Source organism: Acartia tonsa, chromosome 11, assembly GCF_053477335.1.
Source record: "Acartia tonsa isolate MP-2025a chromosome 11, ASM5347733v1, whole genome shotgun sequence".
NCBI lineage: Eukaryota > Metazoa > Arthropoda > Copepoda > Calanoida > Acartiidae > Acartia > Acartia tonsa.
In genome coordinates this window covers 34,093,603-34,115,829 of record NC_137270.1, presented here as the reverse complement: position 1 = coordinate 34,115,829, position 22,227 = coordinate 34,093,603, and the positions used below count along the sequence as shown (strand labels likewise).

The window sequence follows — 22,227 nt, the reverse complement described above, 5'->3', positions numbered from 1 at the left end:
CGAAGTGGACGTCCTCCCCTTCACAACCCACCCCCTCGGGGCTGTTGACTAGGGCGCCCACCATATCGAGGGTGAAGAACAGGGGATGGTTCAGCTGGAACGTCAGTGGCTGGGTCTTGCTTGGCAGCGTGTAGACTCGGGTCCTGGCCAGGTCTCGGCACGTTTCTGGATCGATCTTGGTTGGCCTCATGAGGGTGGGGACCGAGGTCACCTTGAGGTGACCCCATACCCCACACCTGAATGTCCACTGGGACACAGTGAGCTGACAACTGTACCCTGTTGTTTCCCTAATCTTGACTTGCTGCAGGACATGTACTTCATGGCCCAGGGGTAGATATACCACACTTTTCTGGGATCTTGCTGCGTCAAGTATCAACTGTTGGGAATATCAAAGGATGACTCCATGCAAAATTTGAGCCGGATCCGGCCAAAACCGGCCGTGAATTTTATAAAAAACCGGTTTTTTCCGGTTTTTAGGGGGTATCTGTAAATCGATTCAGCTGGAGCAAAACCGGTTAGAGGTACAAAAAAATTTACTTCACATGAAATTTAGCCAATGCAATTGCCTACAAAAATGTACTTCATCATCAACTTGATTGGACAACTCTTTCCCCTCCTAAATGTCCATTAAAACCTCGGAAACGGCAAAAATCGCCAAAAATCACGCCTTCGGCGGCGAATAACGGCTAAACGGTCAGCCGGAGGCGAATGAAACATAAATAAAGAAATGTGCGCCTCAAAAAGTTGTTCAACATCAAAGAGATGCTTGAAGTCTCTAAAACGACTCCTTCCCCTCCTTTAAGGGGAAAAACTGAAAAAACGTGATTTTCAAAAGTATGCCCACTTCGTGGGTGTGGGGGGCACTGAACCCGTCACCCCAGGGTCACCAATTATAAAGTCTAGGCGGCCCACAATGCTGAATTTTCACCAAGTGAAAGTCTTGTGTCATTATCTCTTATGAGAAAAAAGTTATTAATTAATTAAAATTTCAAATTGTGATTTTTTGATGGATTTCTTTGATGAAATGACAGGATGGTCAATTTTTAGGCCATTTTTTGCGGTTTTTGGGCTGTCACGCCCAAACGGTTTGAGATAATCTCACGGGACCTTTTGCCCGACCTAAGTCTGGTTATTTGTGAGGTCTAAGAAAAAAAAATCCTGGATTGGATGAAGCACGACGTCGCTGTGCGTCGTCAAAAATCGCTGGTCGGCTCATTTTGCCCCCTCAAACCCTCACCTCGTGCCATTTTTCTGTGTAAAGATTATAATTATAATCTTCTGCGTAATTCTGATTTTTTTCCTAGACCTCACAAATAACCAGACTTAGGTTGGGCAAAAGGTCCCGTGAGATTATCTCAAACCGTTTGGGCGTGACAGCCCAAAAACCGCAAAAAATGGCCTAAAAATTGACCAGCCTGTCATTTCATCAAAGAAATCCATCAAAAAATCACAATTTGAAATTTTAGCTAGTTGTGGGCCACATGGCTGCCAGCAGTAGTCCCCACAGGACCATCCACCAGTGTGAGAAGCTACCAGACAGCCATCTACCTCGCGCACGCGGCTGGGGATCTTCGGCTCGGGTCACGGCTGCTTCTTGGGGCTGGACACGGCTGGGCTGCTCCTGGCTAGATACAAATTTCCATTGAGCGTTATCCTTGTGTGTTCGGGGCACCCCGATACCCTCCCCAATGACAGACTGGCAGGCGACTGGCGCTTGCCTGGGTGTCGGCTCCCCTAGCCCCAAGGGGTCCCTTCCCTTGTCCACGGCATGCCCAGTGGCATGGGGCTGAAGTGCGTGTGGCACAGGCTCACCCTGACTCACGTCCCTCCCCTGCCCTAGGAACTCAGGTGCATGTGGCACAGGCAAGTCCTTATATCCCCAAATTTCAATCTCCCCAGCCTCTGGTGCAGGGGGCACAGGCAAGGTTGGGGTTTTACAATAGTTTGGATACAACACATTTGTTAAATTTAACTTATCCTGGCTCGACTGGAAGTGCTGGGCAGCTGGGTTCCTTCGGCTGGCAGGGGGCGCTGGATGGTGTATAGCTGGGCTCTCCCTACAGGCTGGTGGCGCTGGCTGGCTGGGGGTGACGGATGTCACCCCTTCCTCTGGGACTGCTGGCTCGTTCCAGGATCCAGGTATCTCGGTGGCGGCGACGGTTGTCGCCCCAGGCACCAGGTTGGAGGCCTCTGGGACTGCTGGCTCGTTCCAGGATCCAGGTATCTCGGTGGCGGCGACGGTTGTCGCCCCAGGCACCAGGTTGGAGGCGCTGGATAGCACCCCCCAGTCATCACAGGTGGCGGCGCCGGGTGGCGCCCCATACATCGACTCTGATGCGCTGGCTAGCGCCTCCTGCCTCTCTCGTTCAACGGCCGCCAGGGCCTCTCCGTACACCGTCTCAGTGACGCTGGGTAGCGCCCATACACTCTTGCTGGGTAGGCTCGGTCGGGCAGGCCCCATCATGTTTAAGCTAAAGGGGTGGGGCCTCAGAACTTCTGGCTCGGCAATGTTGTTGGGCTGCACAAACTCCGGCCCCAGGTGGTTGAGAATGAAACCCAGGCCAACCCGGTTGGGTTCAGCCGCGCCTCCCAGTACGTTGATCCTAGCTGGAACGGTTCCAAACTGCGGCATTCCATCGGCTCGGCCCGCTGCGTTGGGGGCGGCTGCTTGCTGCTGTGGTGCTGGGGGCGCGCTCCCTTCCATGTTGGCTACTCTGCTGGGCTTTCCTGGGGGAGCGCCCTTGTCTGCGGTGCGCCTACGGCCGGCTACCTGGTCCCAGTCGGCTCTGCACTCGGCCGCCGTATGGCCAGCATAGTGGCAACGCTCACACTTGGCAGGACGGTCACGACGTGGCTGGGTGCGTCTCTCCTCCTGGCTGACTTCCATAGGCGTCGGGCAGTCTCGAGCTCGGTGGCCTTTCCCTTGGCAGCAGAAACAGCGGCCTGGAATCTTGTCATCTGGAGCGACCTTCCCCATCTGGTGGAGACCCGGAGCCAAGGCGCCAATCTCCATTGGCTCCGACTCGTCGTAATTGGGCAACTGGACGCTGGCTGATCCCGTGAGCCCGTCGGTGGCGTCCACTAGGCACACACCCTCCTTCAGCTGCTTGGTAATCATTGTGACGGTGAACATGGCTCGCCTCGTGTACTCAGGTACAGAGGCGATCTCATGACTCATCATTTCACATTTCACATTAGCGTTACGAATGCCACGATTTAATTCATCGATTAATAATTCGAGATCCTCATGGCTGTAGGCCTCCCTATACAAGGCGCACTTTGTGGATATGTATGCTTGTATAGGTTCTGTCGAGTGTTGCCTGTAATCCCTGAAGGCTTGCTTCAAAGTCTGGGATTCAAAGGCGGGACGAAATAACATTTCACACTCGGCCTTGACTTGTTCGTATGTCAAGGCTTGGCCTGCCTCGCCAAACAGATGAGAAGCCATTTCCGCCGCTTGCCCTACCAGTGACAGTAAAAGGGCGTTGCGGCGGTTGAGGGTGTCATGGGGCGGCACGCGGTAAGCCGCCCATGACATCTCGAGTCTGCGGATGTGGGAACTCCAGGATTGCTTGGGCGGTCCTCTATACTCCGGCAGGTTACTCAGCATCAGCTTGCGGTACTCGGCTGGAGCCGGCTGGGGGTCATCCTGGAGCCATCCTTGGGCTTGGTCGCCTCCTGGCGCTTGCGGCTGCTCCATCGGGTCAACGGTTCAACGGCGGGACACAAAGTTATAAGGCAATATTAGAAATGGTTTATCACTTGAAGCTTTCTAGCCTAGCAGCCAACACTGTTTTATCACTAGGTTGGTAGTTTAGTTACAAAGATATAACTTAGCTGTACTTATCACTAGTTTTATTCTGAGGTTGTAGAGTAGGCTGGTAGGGGTAGATAGCTGTTGAGGGTCTGAACTGCTGTCAGGAACTGATTGGGTTTTCCTTTATCACACTATAGATAGGAGGGAGAAGCTTGTAATTCTTTATTTTCTAAAAATATCTCTGTTAATGCTATGGAGTAGCTCCGCTCCTGTGTGTGTGTGTGTGCGTGAAATCTCTTTTCCTTGTAGCGCGCTTACGCACCGTCAAATCCGCGCACACAGGTAAAACGCGCACTTATCCCTCAACTCGCTCTCTCATTGGTCCGCTTTGTCCGTTGAATTTTATGATATGTCCCGAACTCTGTTGCGCGACCCGTAAATGGCGCTCTGTTTTCCCGGTCGCTAGCTCCACACCGTGGGCGGACTTAGTCAAGTGTGGGTAGGAGGGGGGAAGCGCGTGTGAGGGGACGGGGTAAAGCCGTCCGTTCCCCCTGTGGGGAAGGGGGAGTGCTGTGGGTTTGAGGTAACTGTGTGATGAGGTAATGGTGCCCTTTCTCCTTAATCCTAGGCTTATTGTTATATCACCTTGATTGTATTTTCTTCAATGGAGAGTGGGCCCCTCCCTTTCCTCTGGAATAAGGGGTGTATTTTGTTGTGCTGGAGGCTTGGGTGGTTAGATTGTTTATCAAGGCATTGTTATATTACATCTAGATTCTATTTTTGGCCTTATCACAATACATAACAGATTTGCTTACCAAGCCTGTTCTATTTTTAGTTTTATCACAATACACAACAAATTGTTTGCCAATCCTTGCTCATAAATCTATTGTTTAGCCATCACACTAGGGTGGTAATCCTTAAAATGTGATATAATATCTGCTTTTCTAGATGGGTGGCTGCGCTGTAGCCTCTCAGGATACTTGGAGTTGACGTAGTTTCCTCTGTTTGGTACACTACACTCGTATGTTGGCTCGCAGCTCGCAGCTATTTGGCGTGTTTCAGCCTATCGGCGGCAGGGAATGTCCCGTCCTACAGCGCCGTATATCCGAATCCGACTGTTGGCGGCAGGGAATGTCCCTTCCTGCGGCGCAGCTGGTTCGAATCCTTGGCTTGTTTCAGTCTATCGGCGGCAGGGAATGTCCCGTCCTGCAGCGCCGTGTATCCGAATCCGGCTGATGGCGGCAGGGAATGTCCCGTCCTGCTAGCGCCACTGGTTCGAATCCTGCTATCTCTTGCAGTAAATGTTGGCCTATTTTCAGCCGTTTGCACTTAGTTGGCCTGTTTCAGCCAGTCCGCAGGCCTGTTTCAGCCCTTGAGCGCTCAATTCTCCGTTAGATGTCGGCGCTTCTCGCGGTTCTCCGTCAAGTTTCGCTGTTTCGCTTCCACAACTGCCGGATGCAGAGTTAGACCTTGCTATCCAGGGTGGGTAATTCAGGTTGCTTGTGTCAGTTTTGCCAGTTTCACTGCTGGGAGTACCTTAGCCTCAGCTACGCGTCTGCTCTACACTTGTGGTTTGCCGTAATCTCACACAGCTGTCACCAAAAGTTGTGGTATCCGCCTAGGATAAATGGCAGACACCAGAGTTCGAAAAGACTACGGCAGTGTGACAGACGTGGACACCTTACTATAGAGAAGCTACGCTTCTCTAACAATCACTAAATAACAAACAGCATCTATTCAGTTGTTCCTTTATTGGAGGTCTAAGGATTACTAAAGTTATATACAACAAACAATAACTACACAGATAGGAATAAATAATCATAACATAAAAGCATTATAATACATATACAATAGTCAGTTTGGGCAATAATGATCCCCCATCCCTGGGAAGGGTGGGGGGAATTAACAATGCAGCTTAACCATAATAAAGCTTGTCAGATTCAATCATTAATTTTAGGCATAGGGAGGGGGTCGGCAGACCCCTTCCCCAGGACTCGGGGGAGGGCCTTTGGCCCTTCCCCGAACCCCGGTCAGGGGTGCCATAGGCATGGCTCACGGTTGCCGAATACCACATTATATTAAGGTCAAAGTAACAAAAATAAAATAGATTTTGTAGAGAAAAAAATTCTGCTATACTCCTGCCCTTAACTTGCACATAAATAATATAAATAGCTTATATTTCATAATTAGTACCGCTTAAAAAAGCAATTTTATATCTAATACTGGACTATTTCCCTATTCAATTCTGTTTTCCTGAAAACTATTGAAAATATAAATAAAATAATGTTAGTTTAGCAAAAGAAGAATAATATAAGTCATCCAAAAGTCTTTGATTTTGAAACATATAAAATAAATGAGAAAAAAGCTTGTTTTTGTCCTACTATACAGGGTCAAACTTCATGTCACAATTTTATTATTTACATCCTTTAAGACCAGCTGCCTTGAATATGAGATATTAAAACTTTTAAGTCATATCATATGAATTTTGAGATTTTAAAACTAAAATTTCTGTCAAATTGAATTTTCTATGCTACTTCATATCTTAGGTATATCTAAATTTTTATATAATAAAATTGAGTATTAAAATTATGGAAATATAAAATAGTTTTTTGTAAAACCTAATTATTAGCAGGTATAAGGTATAACCAACAAGCGAAATTAATCTAAAATAATATTTGGGGGGCAAATGGAGAGCTCGTTAATTTTACGATGTGTTGCCCCCCCCCCCAACGACAGCTGAAAAACACATATAGGTTTCGTGATTTTTTCCCGAATTAATTTCATTGTTGGAATAAGCTGAATTATTAGGGTAAACAACAGAGCATGCCTTATTGACAGGTTTAAAAGACCATAGGATGTTTTTTTTTCAAGAAATGTTTTAGATTGTTGGATGCATAACAGAAAGAATATCCAATTGAAAAAAGAGCTAGAAATCTGATATATTAATAATTAAAATTAAATATTTTTTTTAGTGTTTTGGCACCTTCCCAATGTGCTAAAGAAAATAAACTGATTTTCTCCTATGCCCCCAAACACAAATATAATCATGATAATGTAAAACAAGCATTTTTTCCAGTATGGCTTCAAAACTGAATAATATCCGCTAGATTAGAATCGGTTCTAAGCCTTACCGAAAAATCATGTATTTCAGACATTTTTCCACGAATAATAAAGTAAAAACAAATGATTAATACCAGTATTGTTAGTCCGGGCCTTTGACATCTCGATGCTAATAAACAAGAAATCAATCTGATGATTTTCAATAATGCTGTCCGCGGAAAGCTGTCTATAATACGATGGGATAAATAACTCTTACTAACCTATCAAGCTCCCTGGCAATGAGAGGACTCTTTGCTCTTGTGTTCCTCTCGTTCATGGTGGATGAGGAGCGGTTGTAGTGCTTCCAGCGACCCATCACATCGTTGGTGCAGGGGTACAGATAGTCAGAGTAGAATTTACCTGAAATTTTTATTTTTGAAGCTTTTTTAGTGCCTATAAAAATGACATCATAATGGCCTACCATTAGTCAATTAAAAATGTATACTGGCCTGTTATTGGTAATTTAGTCTGTGCATTGACCAATCATTGGTCATTTGATTGTCATTTTTTTAAAGGCACTAGAAGCAGCTATACATATCATTCTCTATCTATCTCTCTCTTTTCAGAAATTGTATAAAAATTTGTTTTCCTGTCTCTACTTATCTTTCTTCCATTCAGAGGCATGTAGAAGGGGGGTATATCCACCCCTCTGGCAAAATTAAGAGGTGTAGATACACCTACACTTCTCTAAACCCTTCCTGACAAGGATCTACTACACCTACCAAAAATACCCAAATGTGTATCAAGATATAAAAGGAAGCTGTTTGACTTTTAAGATGTTGATTATGCAGAGGGCACACCCCCCTTACAGTAAAATAACACCCCTCTAGTTGTCTATACAACACCCCCTAATATTTGGTTTTATGGTGGTGCGCCACTGCTTCCGTCCATATATTTTTTATTAACCTATCGATCTATTTATCTATCTATCTGTCTGTTTTTTTTGTGCAACTATTTGAAAGTCTATCTATCTATCTACCTACCAGCATCATAGTAGTTGTACTTGTTAGAGAAGCCAGCCCTGTAGTCTGTAGATCTGTAGTAATCATCTGTGCTCCTAATCATATAATTAAGTTAATTCATTTTTAGTAGCAAAATTATTCTATAGTTCAATTTGTCTGTCTGTCTATCGAAATATTGAAAAATATATAAGGCATATGTGAAAGGTTTTGTAAATTTTTATTTAAACATATTCTTGATTTATCATTGAAAATATGCTCTTTATATCCCCTTGTCCGTCTGTTTGTGATTTTAGTGCTTTGCAATTTATGGATGTTTTCATCGTTGTTTGGTAACTATAAGCTCTGCAGAATTAAGAAAGAAAGCACCTATCCTAACTAAAACAAACCTAATCTATTTAATAGCTAGGTATTAAATTTAAAAATTTGTATGAGTTTTAATGTAGACAAATAACTTCATTTTTTAGAAGATAACTTTATAATTGAAAATATCTTTAGACAGGAAAAAATCCTCTAAATTCTTTTGTACTTTAAAAGTTTACTAATAAAAGTTTTTCTCAGTATCATTTCAATGTCTTCTTTTAAAAAAAAGGTTGTTATTTATGAAAACTTAAAATATTTTTTACAGCCTTTTTTGTCTAACAAAGAGTAATTCTATCCACAATAAGGCCAAATATAATTAAAATTCATGCACAAATTAGATAATTTCTTTATACTGTTTTATTTTCAGCTCTCACTTTAAGGTATTTATTTTCAATTTAAAATAGCATGACTTTACAAATTGTTGATGAGTCGAGACAAAATAAACTGCCTGCACAACACACCTATGCCACGAACACAGTAATAGTGTCTGACTGATTATGACGTAACAAAAAAAATTAGCCAATGAGAGGCCACTATAAATTTTACCATTGGTCAATAGCGGCCTCTCATTGGCTAATTTTTTTTGTTACGTCATAATCAGTCAGACACTATTACTGTGTTCCTATGCCACAAAGTATTTTTTACATAATTAAATTAAAATTGTACAACTACTGCACTCCAGTGTAGTGTATATTTCCTAAGAAAGTAATTTCTAATGATTAAACAGTATTGAAATTTAAATTTATAAAAATCCAATTTTATAATTATTACAGCTACAAAAAAACAAAAAAAAAACAGTATCAACCCCACACCCCTTAAAATACATTTTTTACTTCTCAGAAAAACAAGAAAACTCATGTATTGAAATGTATTCAAAACTTTATGGACTTACTGATGATTTGTTAGAAAAAAAGAAACATTAGGCATTAGAACTCAAAAAAGAAATAGCATATTTAAATTTGCATTTATTTCGCATCTAATCTTTGTGTGTTATGACCATTAAAGTTTTTTTCTTTATTTTAATAAATTATCTCTATATTGTAGATTTAAGTTGTATATTGTATACGCTTGAAATAAAGTCCACCTCAAAGAATTTTCCAGTATGTTAGAATTGCATTAATGTTGTTTAAGAATTTAGTACTTGCAACTGTGTGTGAAAGCTTTATTAGGTGAAACTCAAATATGCCCCAGTTGTCATAAGTTAAATCTAAACAATTTAAACCAAGGGGTCGGAATCAACGCTTTCAACTGGATCCAATTGAATTCAAATTTGGGGGCTGACAGTGTCTGAACATGAGTTTAGCTTATGTGTTCTTTAGACAAATTGTGACTGAGAGGCTACAGGTGGGTGAGGCTGAGTGTTAGGCTTATTGGGTTGCATAGTAAGCTACAGGGCAGAATTGAAATTTGGTAGCTGAGGCTTAATAGGTGGCATATTGCGCTGCATAATTGAATGAAACTGCCAATCCCTGTTGTATTTTCTGATTGGATTTAAATTATTGTATAGACGTCTAATAACACTCCTTATAATTTTAATTAATCTTTTAATTGATTGATATACATTAAAAAGTTCTTTAAATTACAAATATTTCTTCTGCTTTTTATCAAATATGTCTTAAAATTTTTTTTGTGCCTGAATATTATTTTATTTAACATTTTCAAATTATTCCAACACACATTAACTTAAAGAGAGCAAATGTTTACGAAAGGAAAACAAATTAAAAATGTACATAGCATCTGTCCAAAGGACATAGGGTTTTACTTTTGCATATTTTTTTTTACTTATTTTGCTGGCTGGTCCCAGATGATGCTATCAGCATTCAGTGTGACCTCAAAATAATCTGGAGACAAATGATTAAAACAGTGCTTTTACAATACAGGAATATTATTTTAATATTGTGAACTCATTTATAAGCTTTTCTTCCTAAATATGTTTTTAGAGTTTATGTTAGCATATTCATACTATAATTTGTAATTCATTTTGTATGTTAGATATAATTTATTGAAATTTTATAAATCTTGTACTGTAGTGTGTGAACACTAAGAAAAATGAAGTCTGAGCTAATTGCATTCACAATTAAGAACAGACACTCATTTCTTCAGAAAAAAAAGAAATTTAGATTGTGACAAAAAAACTCCAGATAAAACTGACATTTGATGCATTTGACACATAATTAGTTTAATTTAAGTTGACAGGGTCACTCAAATAATATTCTATTGCTTTTGAAAAATTAATGGGTGGTTTGTCTACAAAAAAGGAACTTTTAAAAAGATATAACTAAAAGTAATTAAGAGTGGAAACTCAAATTCTTGTGAACAAAAATGCTAACCTGCATCCAGAGGTCTTGACAAAGGATCTGACCTCATCCTGTTGGTTCAGCTTGGCAGTATAATCCATAACCTTAATAATTTTTTCACTCAATAAAGCTTTAAAAAATTGACAATCATAAAAGGATACAAGTTTATATTATCAAAAATTATTGTGAATTTACATTTGAAGAAAATTAATCTGTTATGTTGCAAAATATCTCATGCAGTTTTCTATTTTATTTTCTCATTAAAGTATTATGACTTCCTAGTTTTAATTTACAATTCAAACCTTTTAGATAGTAATTTTTTAAGTGTCCAAGAAATTTTTTACAGTAAATAGTAAAATAAATTAATTCACTATATTTTAACCAAATACATTTAAACATTTCAAAGGTGTTTGCAAATAAAAAAATAATGTTAAAAGTCATTATTTTAAAAAAAGTTAGGAGATTACAACAGGCTTAAAACAACATATTTAAATTCAAAATAATGTGTCTCTTTGTTTAAAGCACTAAAAAGATTTGAAATTAGCAAAGTGTGAACATTTTTCTCTGGACAAGAGGTGGCCACTGGCCATATTTTCTACTATACAGGGAAAAGGGATTTCAACAGTAGGGTTTAAAAGAAAAAAATATCTAAATAGTAATTTAGGTACCATATTGGCAATTAAACTTTCGAAATATGTTTGCCGATAATTGATTAAAATTTTGACGTCCAAAGTGACTATTCCATTCCATAACACTAAAATCAAATTGCTAAATTAGGGCAGAGAGAAGTAAGGGTTTAAATGATTTTAAAGTAACAAATTTACAGTTTCAAAAAAGTTATTTAACTTAAGCTAATACAATAAAGATGACTCATTTTTTTGCTTATCATATTTTTAAAGAACCAATTATGCTGACAGTTAGTTTGAATTTTATGATTGGAGATAATATATTATTATTAAAACCAAAACTTGTCAATCTTGATATAATTGAGTAAATTAGGGATTGGCTTGGCAGGCGCAACTTGACATCTTAAAAAACAGCACTTAAAACCAATTAGTCACAGTCGCATTTAACCTAATTTTGATCATGGTAAAACTAGGATCTATCTATTACAGACAGTTTTCCATGAGTATTAAGATGAATATCCTAAAACTAATACCAGTTTTTAACGGGCATTCGGCCCCTCGGGTCTTACCAAAACTGTTTTTAATCTCATCATTTTTCATTCTAAAATCCGTGTAAATTTGTCTATAATACGATGCGATAAATAACTGTTAACATAATTACTACTAACCTTGCAATCGTAGTCAGTGTAGTGGGTGTATGTGTCAGTGCTGTACTTGTGGGCGGCGGAGGAGGAGGAGTAGTTGTTGGCGGCAGAGGTGGTGTAGTTGTACGAGTACGGGGTAGAGTGCACGATATTGCGCGTGTAGGTGAACGGCACCATGGGGGGAACTGGAATAGATTTAATTAATACTTTGTTCTTTCTGTGGTTATCTTAAGTTTCATAATTATATAAAAGTTTGCAAGTTTCTGGATAATTAAATCTTATTATCCAAGCAAAGAAGGTCCTTATTTCTCCTATTATTATTTTTTTTGCAGCCTAAAAGAATTATTTCCTTGCATACACATACTTTTTGGGATTTTCTATTCTAACGGCTTTACTCACACATAAATGAAAAAAAAACAGAAGTGATTTAATCTGAATTATATTTATTTTGTTTGTTATGTTATCTACTCATCTTATGTTTGATTCATTAAATTTTATGAAGAACATTTCACAGGTAGGAACTAACAGAGTCCAAATTTTAAAACCAAAAATTGTAATCTACAGAAGGGGTGATTTTGTTTATCATCATTACCTGATCTAGCTCTATCAGCGAAGGGGGTGGCAGAGCGCATGAACTCGTTGGAGCTAAAAGCTGAGGGGGGAACACTGCTTGCACGTGCATATCTACCTATAAAAGAAAATATTTTAAGGAAGCTGTTTAAAGTGCCAATAAAAAAAATGACGTCATACAATACAAATGACCAATGAAAGGCCAATGCACAGGCTAAATTACCAATGGCAGGCCAGTATACATTTTAATTGACAAACGCTATTTATTATTAGTGTATTTTACACCTAAGTACCATGTACTCTAATAAAGCAAACCTTGTAGCGGTCTAAAATAATAATTACCCATCCCCCTAAAAACCAAAAATAACTAATAGACGCAATTAGAGGATGTTTAATTTTTTCTGTTTTGACTATTTCATAATATTTAATATTTAGCTTCATTCTATAAGTGTACTTAAAAGTAAATAAAATATTTCAGAATTTATCTACCCAATATTTTGAAATCTTTAAATAGTGACAATCATTTTTAGCCAACAGTGGGGAATTATAGAAAGCTGAAAATTGATTTTATTTTTGCCACATCTATAATCCTTTTATGTTGTTTTTTTAGGTCGCATAAAAAGGACAAAATATGTACAAGTATTCTGCAAAACAAATTGCATCCATAAGGTAACTTTACAAAGTGTCTTAAAACTCAGCCATATGACATCATTAAAATGAGGAAGATGAGAGGAGAAGTGAGAAAGACAACTCATAAATTTTTATGACGTCACATGGCTGATTTTTGAGACACTTTGTAAAGTTACATTCAAAAGAATAAGAAAGAAGTCCAAGAAGTTCTGCTAATCTATAAAAACTTTTCTGGATTTTATTGGTTATGGTGGAACATATACTATTTCTAATAGTATGTTCTTAGCTTGATCAATATTTTCTGCCCTAAACCCCCACCCACCCAAAAAAAGATGCCCTAAATAGAATATTATGTTCATTACAATAGTTTATTTTTTCAATTTTCTACATGATTTTATTTTAAACTCTGTTATATAAACCTATATTTAAAGCAAATGAAATAGCAATAAATATAAGAAGAACTCTGATTCCCTCTTTGCTAGGGCAGTATAGACAACTACCCTTAATGAAAAATTTATTCTAAACTGAAGAAAAACTCCAACTCTAATTATGAAATAAAATAAAATAAATGATGTTTAAACAAGGTTTACAGAAGTTACTCAGAAATCCTAAATTGTCAAACAAGATTATGATTCATAATTCTGATTGAAAATTTTCACTGTATTGGCCATACAATTCACAATGGCCTTGGACAAATTTGAAATCTGCATTTAAAGGTATTTTTAGCAACAATGCAATGAAAAGGGATAATTCTCAATCATTTCTTTCTCTTAAATTGTTGACAATAATACTTTGCACGGGGGGGGGGATCAGGTATTTTGTTTTGTATTGATGCATGAATGTATAAATACATTTGCATTTGTTTTTAAACAAATTTTTTTTGCATCATTATAAATATCTTAAAATAGATTTAGAGATAAGAGATATTATTACCTAAAATATAAGACGGAGTCATTAAAAAGAAAGTACTTAATTAAAAATAACATGTACCAGGTGCTTTATTAGAAAATTTATAGATCTGATTAAAATAGTCATCTCAAAAAGAATTTGTAAAAAAAATGTCTTAAAAGCTCTTGATTATAATAAGAATTAAAGGTTTTACAGTTTAAAAAAATCAAAAATATCACTCTAGTAATAGTAATAGTTAACGGCTGGCTTCTAGAGGACATTTGAGGTTTGGTGGTAGTGTGGTGGGTGGGTTAAAGTCGACTACCCACTATTCAGGAACATTTCTGGGAACAAATAAAGATAGATAGATAGTAAAGATAAATATTTACTGGCATTTAGTTCAGGTGACAGATAAAGATAGAAAGATAGAAAATAGAACATAAATACTTGTATCTAAATCAGGAAAAGTTCTGAGGACATATAAAGATTTAAAGATAGAAATAGATAGAAAGAAATAGAACACTTCTGGGGACAGAAAGGTAGAAAATAGGAGGGTACTTACTTTTATCTAATTCAGGTACAGTTCTGGGGACAGATGAAGATAGAAAGATAGAAAAGAGGAAGGTACTTACTGGTATCTAATTCAGGTACAGTTCTGGGGACAGATGAAGATAGAAAGATAGAAAATAGGAAGTTATTTACTGGTATCTACTTTAGGAACAGTTCTAAGGACCGATAAAGATAGAAAGATAGAAAATAGGAAGGAACTTACTGGTATCTAATTCAGGAATAGTTCTGGGAACATATGAAGAGAGAAAATAGGAAGGTACTTACTGGTATCTAGTTCAGGGACAGTTCTGGGGACAGAGGAAGACCTGAGAGTCCTGTTCAACTGGGGAAGGTAGGATTTGTACAAACCTAAAAAATTTAAAACAAAGTTATTATCTCATATCAATATTTTATTTTAAAGATAAATGTTCTTTACCCTATTTTAATTAAAATTTTGCTATTCTAAGACATGAAGATATACATATTTTGATTTCAGCAATCATTTTCAATTAATTTTGTCTCTTGTAGAAGTAAATCAAGCAATAATTTTTTCTATGGGCGATTTCTCTTGGTAGGTTGGTGGTACTCTCCCCTAAACTAGTTTTAACTTTCCCGTGAACCATGAAAAGCTACACTGAAAAGGAGAATCAGCGGCTAGCGAGATCTTTCGGTACATAGATAGACATACATCCAGTTAATTTTATATTATATACATTAATGGGCATACATTTATTCTTGTTATACTACAATAGCTTTCATTCAATTTAGACCCAAGCCAAGGGCAAATGCAGTTGTCTGTGTAATTGTGTGTAACTGTGTAAGTTTTTGTGTGTGCGTGTCTCGGGTTTTTGTGTATTTGTAAAATTCGTTTTGTTTCTTTGAGTATGTAAATTTAGTCTGAAAATTGATAATATTTCTTTTGCCGTTTAAAGGGAAAAGTAACGAAAAAAGATTTTAAAAAATGCTTAAATGTAAAAACATCTCACATGTATCTTTTTTTAATGATAAAGAAACAGTTAACGAGTTAGAGATTTGCCTCTCAGTAAAGCTTTATAATGGTTATTAGACGTTTTTATTAGTCATTAACTTGTCATTTTTAGGATTAATTTCATTTATGTTGTGAGATAATCCTATAATTCAAAGTATTAAGGTTTTATAAGTACTTAGGTTGTCTGAAGCTTTAGATTTTAATAACTACTAACTGATTAAGTTCTCCTATATGACGATCCTTCACATAGGTCATGGGATGGTTTTTGGCTATTTTGATTTAAAATTTAGTCCTCATCTTTTGCCATTTTTCTGTCCCCCATCTGCCCTTACAGAGCTTTTTAGATGCTAGGGGCGCACCCGCAAGTATAAATATATTACACCATTTTAATTTCCCTGAGATTTGTTACTAGAAAGAATATGATAATGGATTTATTATAACTTGGATCTTACACCAAAATATTATGTACTCTAAAAAAGTAAAATCGGTTAGCTGACTAAAATATTGACCCCCTTCGCCTCATTATCCACCCCTTTAACCCATCATCTCTTCTCCTACTGGATGAACAAACTGACCAATAAATCATGTCCATGTTAGCAACCTAATTTCCCCCCATGTCATAATATCCACGTATATTGTATATCCATTAATATAATTGTATTTAAGCTTTGTAAAAGAGATTCACTGTCAAGGTCAGCTGTTGTTGAAAAAGACACTCTGAAATTTCAAATTCATTTCTTTGCGGCGCAATTGTATAATACTTATTTATCGTGACGTATTATAGACAGCTTTCCACGGACATTAAATGAAAAATTATTATTAATACCAGTTTTATTAGCTCGGAAGCGGATATTAATAGGTTTCGATTATCCTTATTTTAAAGTAACAGGATATCTGCCTTTACTTGTTAATCTATCTGTATAAAAATAGAAGGATATCGCTAACCACTGAACCGATATGGTTCTCCTTTGCAGTTTCTCTTAGGTCCTGGGAAGGTTTAAAGTTAGTTTGGTTGATGGTACCTCGACTCTCCAATCGCCTCTAGAAAAATTTTGCCCCCTTCCCCATTTTCCTTTTTCTTTTCAAAATTTAATACAATTCCCCCACCATTAACCTCAAGTGCACTTTAAGGTCCTGTAGGGGCCTAGCCGCTAGTACTTTCTTGAAAATAGTATTATATTTTAGCTGATTATTAAAGAGATACATTTGAGCAGTTTATCTGTTCATGTGCAAGCCTATTAGTTTCAATTCTAAGATAAAAATGCACTGCCATGTCAAGCTGAAGATTTTGTTTGAGCATTATCAGAGATCTTAAGGGATAAGACAATGGACGATAAATTGATGTACATCCCCAATAATGATACTCCAAATTACCCCTTCTGTAGATTACAATTAGTGGTTAAAACGTTTGGACACTCAACTTTAAAAACCAACCAATCAAAATACAGTAAAAGTCCCCAAAGTTCTTGAGCCAACGAATAAGAAACCGTTATTATAAAATTTGGATCCCAATGTTCCCTCCCTCCCTGCAGCATTATACATTTAGATGAACTGAATTTAGTTTCCGAAAGTGTGCGTAGCTTCCGCGTCCTATCTCAATATTTGTTACTAGCTAAAAAAGCTTCAAACTTTTTAAAAAATCAAAATTTGAAAAAATAAAATTTTTGAATGTATAATGTATAAATCGTTTATACATTAAATCGCTTTTCCATTTGACCGGAGTCGCTGAAAATAGGGTCTGCAATAATTGGGTTATCTGCTGTACACTTTAGGAAACTAGGGCTCGAATAGGAAATTTATTTCAGCTGATCTACATTTATCTTTGCAGATAGACATATGGGCTCCCCCCCCCCTCCAATCTTTCATTTTGTTTCTGCATTCGGTACGTACGTCCGTAACATATTTCTATATTTGTAAATTTTGACATGTTAGAAATGTCCAATTCTCAACAAAACTTTTGTGAAGTTTTCTGTAACAAGCATTATTTTAAGCATTTTTTATTAATTAAGGGGTTTTTCTTCTATATTAATATCGGGCAATAGTCCCTTTCATGGCAACGACCCTTAAGGGGCTATTTGTCGTATTTTTAAAATGGCCTTTTATAGGTTATTTTAGGTTAGGTTAGGTTATATTGGGTTAGGTGATTGCCCCACAGGGCTAGGCAATTGGCCCCGCAGGGTTAGAGCCCCCCGCAGGGGCTAGAAATAGGAGAAAAGCTACTGTGAAAAATACGAGGAATCGCCCCTTAAGGTGCAATGCCACGAAAGGTATACCCTAATATCGTTGTTACTCTATAATTGTTTTTTTTCTTTGTCTGATTTATTAAGCTTCGCATTTATCATATGGATGTTGTTATCCTTGTCTACTTTAAGATTAATGACAGAGCAGGCGACTAATTGACTAAATTATTTATTATTGTAGTCATTTGTCTTAGCTAAAATAACAAAACTTATAGTTGCAATTTTACGATTTTAGCTTTGTTAAACAATTTTATTAAATAATTTTTAGGAGACAATTTTATAGAAGTTTTATCAAGGAAAGACCATTTAAATAAACGTCCAAGGGTGGGGAGAAACACCCCTCAAACTTTGAAATACCTCTTGTTACCCCCCTTAAAATTTATAGAAATACATCAGAGCTGGATCTTTAAATCATTTTAGTGGTGAGCCAGATCGGGGTGAGCCGAATTTCAGCCAATCAAAGCGCGGCAGTTCATAAAATTCTGTGCTCTCATTGGTGGAAAGTTGGCTCACCCCGATCTGGCTCACAACTAAAATTATTTAAAGATCCAGCTTAGATTACCCCTGCAAATCTATGAAACCCCTCAGGTAAACTCCCTCTAAAATAAAGGCTTGGATGTCCATGTTGTTAGCATTGTATGTTTGTTGGTTAAGATCTCCAAAATAAAGCTCTTAGGTCGTTTTCTATCCCCTCAGAAAAGCTACTCCATATTTCACTTTGTACGTTCGTCAGTCCTTTACTCTACGGGAAAATGGATGTTGTCATCTTTGTTTTACTTGTATTTAACCTTCTTAAAAGGACTCTCCACAGAAAAATCAACTTTGGATTTTTGAAAATCTAACCTGAAATTATTATTCTATGTTCAATTTTAAGCATTTTTTGTTTTTGTGGCATCGCGATCGAAGCCCTTTGAAATTTTTTACCTTCTTTAAGTGAATCCTCCCGCCATTCAATTTGTGCTGCTTTAGTGATTTTTAGCTTCTATGTTGCCGCATTCATCGCCCTTCTCCGCCGCTACTCCGCTATTCATTGCTGTATGTCGCGGTTCAATACATGCTCCCCTCTCCCTTGTTCAGAAATTAAATGGAGGCTGGGGGTGTTGTGTATAGCGACGTACGCAATGTATAGCGGAGTAGCGGCGGAGAAGGGCGATGAATGCGGCAACTGCTGCAAAAGATGGTTATATTTGGCGGAGGCGAACACAAAATTGAGGCGGCAGGATTGTCCAGTCAAGGAAGAGGATAAATCGTAGAGCGGCCGGTTGCAATGGAGCAAATGTTCTTTAGCGGCAAACATATATTGAGTGGAGGAAAGTGTAGTATATATTGTTATAGCTGCAGTACAAATAGGCGGCGGACAAAATTTTCAAAGGGCTTCGATCGCTATGCCACAAAAACAAAAAATGCCTAAAATTGAACAGAGAATAATAGTTTCAGGTTAGATTTTCAAAAATCCAAAGTTGATTTTTCTGTGGAGAGTCCTTTTAAAAATAACTTTACTTTAAAAAAAAAGTTTTAAAGATTAATTTGTTTTAAATTTAGAATGTTTAAATTGACAAATAAGATCATCAAAAGTAAATTAAGTAAGCTAATGAAGTCATCTTAATATTATGCCTAGGTCATTTTAGATAAAACAAGCATTCTTTTTATATTTTTTTAGTCGAGTTTATTTAGTAGAAAGTGAAGTATTCATTACGCAATGCTGTGTAGCTACATTTTTTTTAGCAGCATAGCAACTCTAATTTCTCATCCTTATAATCAAGTAACAGGATCTCTATGTATGTGTGTGTCTGTCTTTACTGAAGGATCACGCCATCTACTGAACCGATTTGGTTCTCCTTTACAATATAGATCTCATAGGTCTAGGGAAGGTTAATAATATTTAAATCCTACCCCCTCCCAAAAAAGACCTCTTCCAAATTAAAACTTTTTTTTCATAAAAAATAAGGGGTTCGATTTCAACCCACCAACCTTAAGTACCCCTAGATGCCTCTTTACGTAAATAAGTGGCTTAAGCATAACCGACAATTAACATTAAAAAAAAAACAGCTAAGTATTATACAGAAAAAATTTAATATTTTAACATTTTTCAGTATTGAATAACACTTTTAAAAAAAGAAATATTCGCCACTAGGCATAACATAAATATATTTTAATTCTATTAAAGCTTCGCTAGAGATGGATGCAATTTCGTTAGTTCAGAATTGTCAAGGAGTATAGTAACACTTACAAATTCACACATACATACACACAGACACACACACACAGACACACACACACACACATACACACACACACACACAAGATTTATCACAAATAACTAAAAGTACATAAACAGAGAAAGTTTGTCTTTTAAAATTTTTTCTAAAAAAATGTTTAAATTTAAAGCTGCTTAGCTACTCAACAAATATTTGTTTCTATTTATATTTTTTTTGTATTAAGTTTAGATAAATTTGCATTTCTTGAAAGCTACTCTATCATTTTAAAGTTAGATTGCCGATTTTCATAAAGGCACAGAAACCGTTGTAATAGATAACAAGGGAATAAAAGAAATAGCATAAAACCATTCCGATACCTTTATGATTTTTTTATTAAAGTTAAAAACTCAGTTAAGTTATTTGAGATCTGTTGAGACAGACAAAAATGTTACTTCTGTTGCGCTCCTAGCATCCAGGAGCTCTGTATTTAAACATTTATCAAAAATAGCTTGAAACCATCACAAAACTACATTATAAAAATAATATAAATAATAAAACTCAGACCCATGAGAAGTTTCCATAAAATGGAGAACTCAATCGGTTCAGTAATCATGGAAATCTTTTGCTTCAGATAAAAAAAACCTTATCTTTATGTAATATACATATATAGTGTAAAACTTACATAATTATGAAAATCGCCATAGAATTTTGGTATTTGTTATCCTTGGTATTTTTTTGTCAAAAAACAGTAAATACAGTAAATATTTCTTTTACTTTTCCTTTTAAAAGTGAATATATTTTTTTCAGCGAATCTTCTTTATAACATACTCTGTAAATTTGATTATCCGTCCGTAATTGATGTTATGAGGGTAATGTGATATAATAAGGGAAATGTGATTTACTGAACTGCTAATGTATATATAAGCAGTTCAGTTTGCAGATTTTTTTTTACTTACTTAAGGAGATTGTCATTCTTGTTTACGATCCCATATAATAATAAAGTAACATGATGTCTATCTATCGGTATTTATGTAAGTCCGCTAAGATCTCAAGCTCTCACTTTCAGAAAAGTTTATTTTAGATCCCCCCTTGAGATATTGCCCTTAGAAAAAGAAGCCTCCCCACACACAAAAATAATAAATATGTTGGAGGAAAGATTACCCTCCCACCCTTCTGGGTGTTAATAAGATAAGTTTCTATTAGCCTGAAATTATCATAAAGCTTCTCTAAAAAGTGATGAGAACTTTGAATTGTATTTTAAGCAGTCACGGATGGACACTTTTACAAAGATAGTAAAATGCAATTTTCCATTTGTCTGTCTAACCCCAGGGAGGGAGGGGACATTGGGCTGTTTATTACAATAGTCCTAAAATTTTTCTTGTTAGTTGGCTCAACAACTTTGGGGACTTTTTAAAAAAATGATTGATTGGTTTATAAATTGAGTGTTCAAACGTTTTTGACCACTAATATTAATCTACAGAAGTGGTAATTTGGTGTATCATAAGTGAGGATGCACATCAATTTATCAGCCAATGTCTTATCCCTTTACATCCCTGATACTACTCACTTACTCATGAGATAAAGGATTAACCCCCCGTAGCGTAGTTTTAGTGCATTGGTAAGGTCAAATAATAAATATAGAAAGTCTAAACCCCTAATCACTTAATTGGACCAATAGGAGTACAGCTTAAAAATATCCCATTGACAGTAAAGTGAACACATTTTTTTTGTATAAAAGTCCGGTTATTATTTTATTTTCTTCGTAGAATATAATTTCTTGTATGACTTCAAAACCGATTAATATCCGCAGGATTGGACCGGTTCTAATCCATACTAAAAAAATCATGTATCGTATCGTATTATATCCAGGTTTCCACGAGTATAAAAATTTACAAACATTATATTAAAACCAGTTTTGTTAGACCGTGCGTTTTTATAATTGCACATTTTTATATCTGCGGCAAGCTGTTTATATAAGATGCGATAAATAATTATTCTTAGTATTAAACTTTGCTTGGGAATTTTTTTGTCCTAACAATAATATTCTGAAATTGAAAATGTTATTGTGTCTGATTGACCCTCTAGGGTAATAGATTTTTGGTGAAATATTGTTTTCAATGCGCAACTTCTCATAAAGTGTATACTATTTAAAAAACTAGCTTAGGGTTAGAATTTAACCAACCTTTTATAGACTGTATGGTCGTTATTTTCAACATTTTTAATAAGATAACTCTTTAGTTATCAATCAAAACTTTACACGTTTAATCTTTGAATGAAGGAATTAAAATTTGTGGTTGCTAGCAATCAGCATAAAAGTCAATTCATAATGAACGTGGAGCTTGAGCTAGCCCTGGTGGCTATTCAAAAGTGTCTCCTCATACTCCATGACCAATTAGTTCTCAACACTAAGAAACTATGG

General features: G+C 36.7%; 1 protein-coding gene across 2 annotated transcripts in view; it reads right to left on the bottom strand.

Annotated features, from left to right (window-relative positions):
- The window catches only part of LOC145332679 (uncharacterized), a 33,530-nt gene that overhangs the window by 5,689 nt on the left and 5,614 nt on the right, over positions 1-22,227 (bottom strand). For both annotated transcript variants that reach the window (XM_080177688.1, XM_080177689.1), the window contains exons 3-8: positions 14,668-14,751; positions 12,338-12,433; positions 11,770-11,930; positions 10,509-10,579; positions 7,840-7,913; positions 7,078-7,216 (exon numbers count right to left, since the gene is read on the bottom strand). In XM_080177688.1, the coding sequence (XP_080033814.1) occupies positions 7,078-7,216; positions 7,840-7,913; positions 10,509-10,579; positions 11,770-11,930; positions 12,338-12,433; positions 14,668-14,751 (625 nt within the window). The remainder of the gene's footprint in view (positions 1-7,077; positions 7,217-7,839; positions 7,914-10,508; positions 10,580-11,769; positions 11,931-12,337; positions 12,434-14,667; positions 14,752-22,227) is intronic.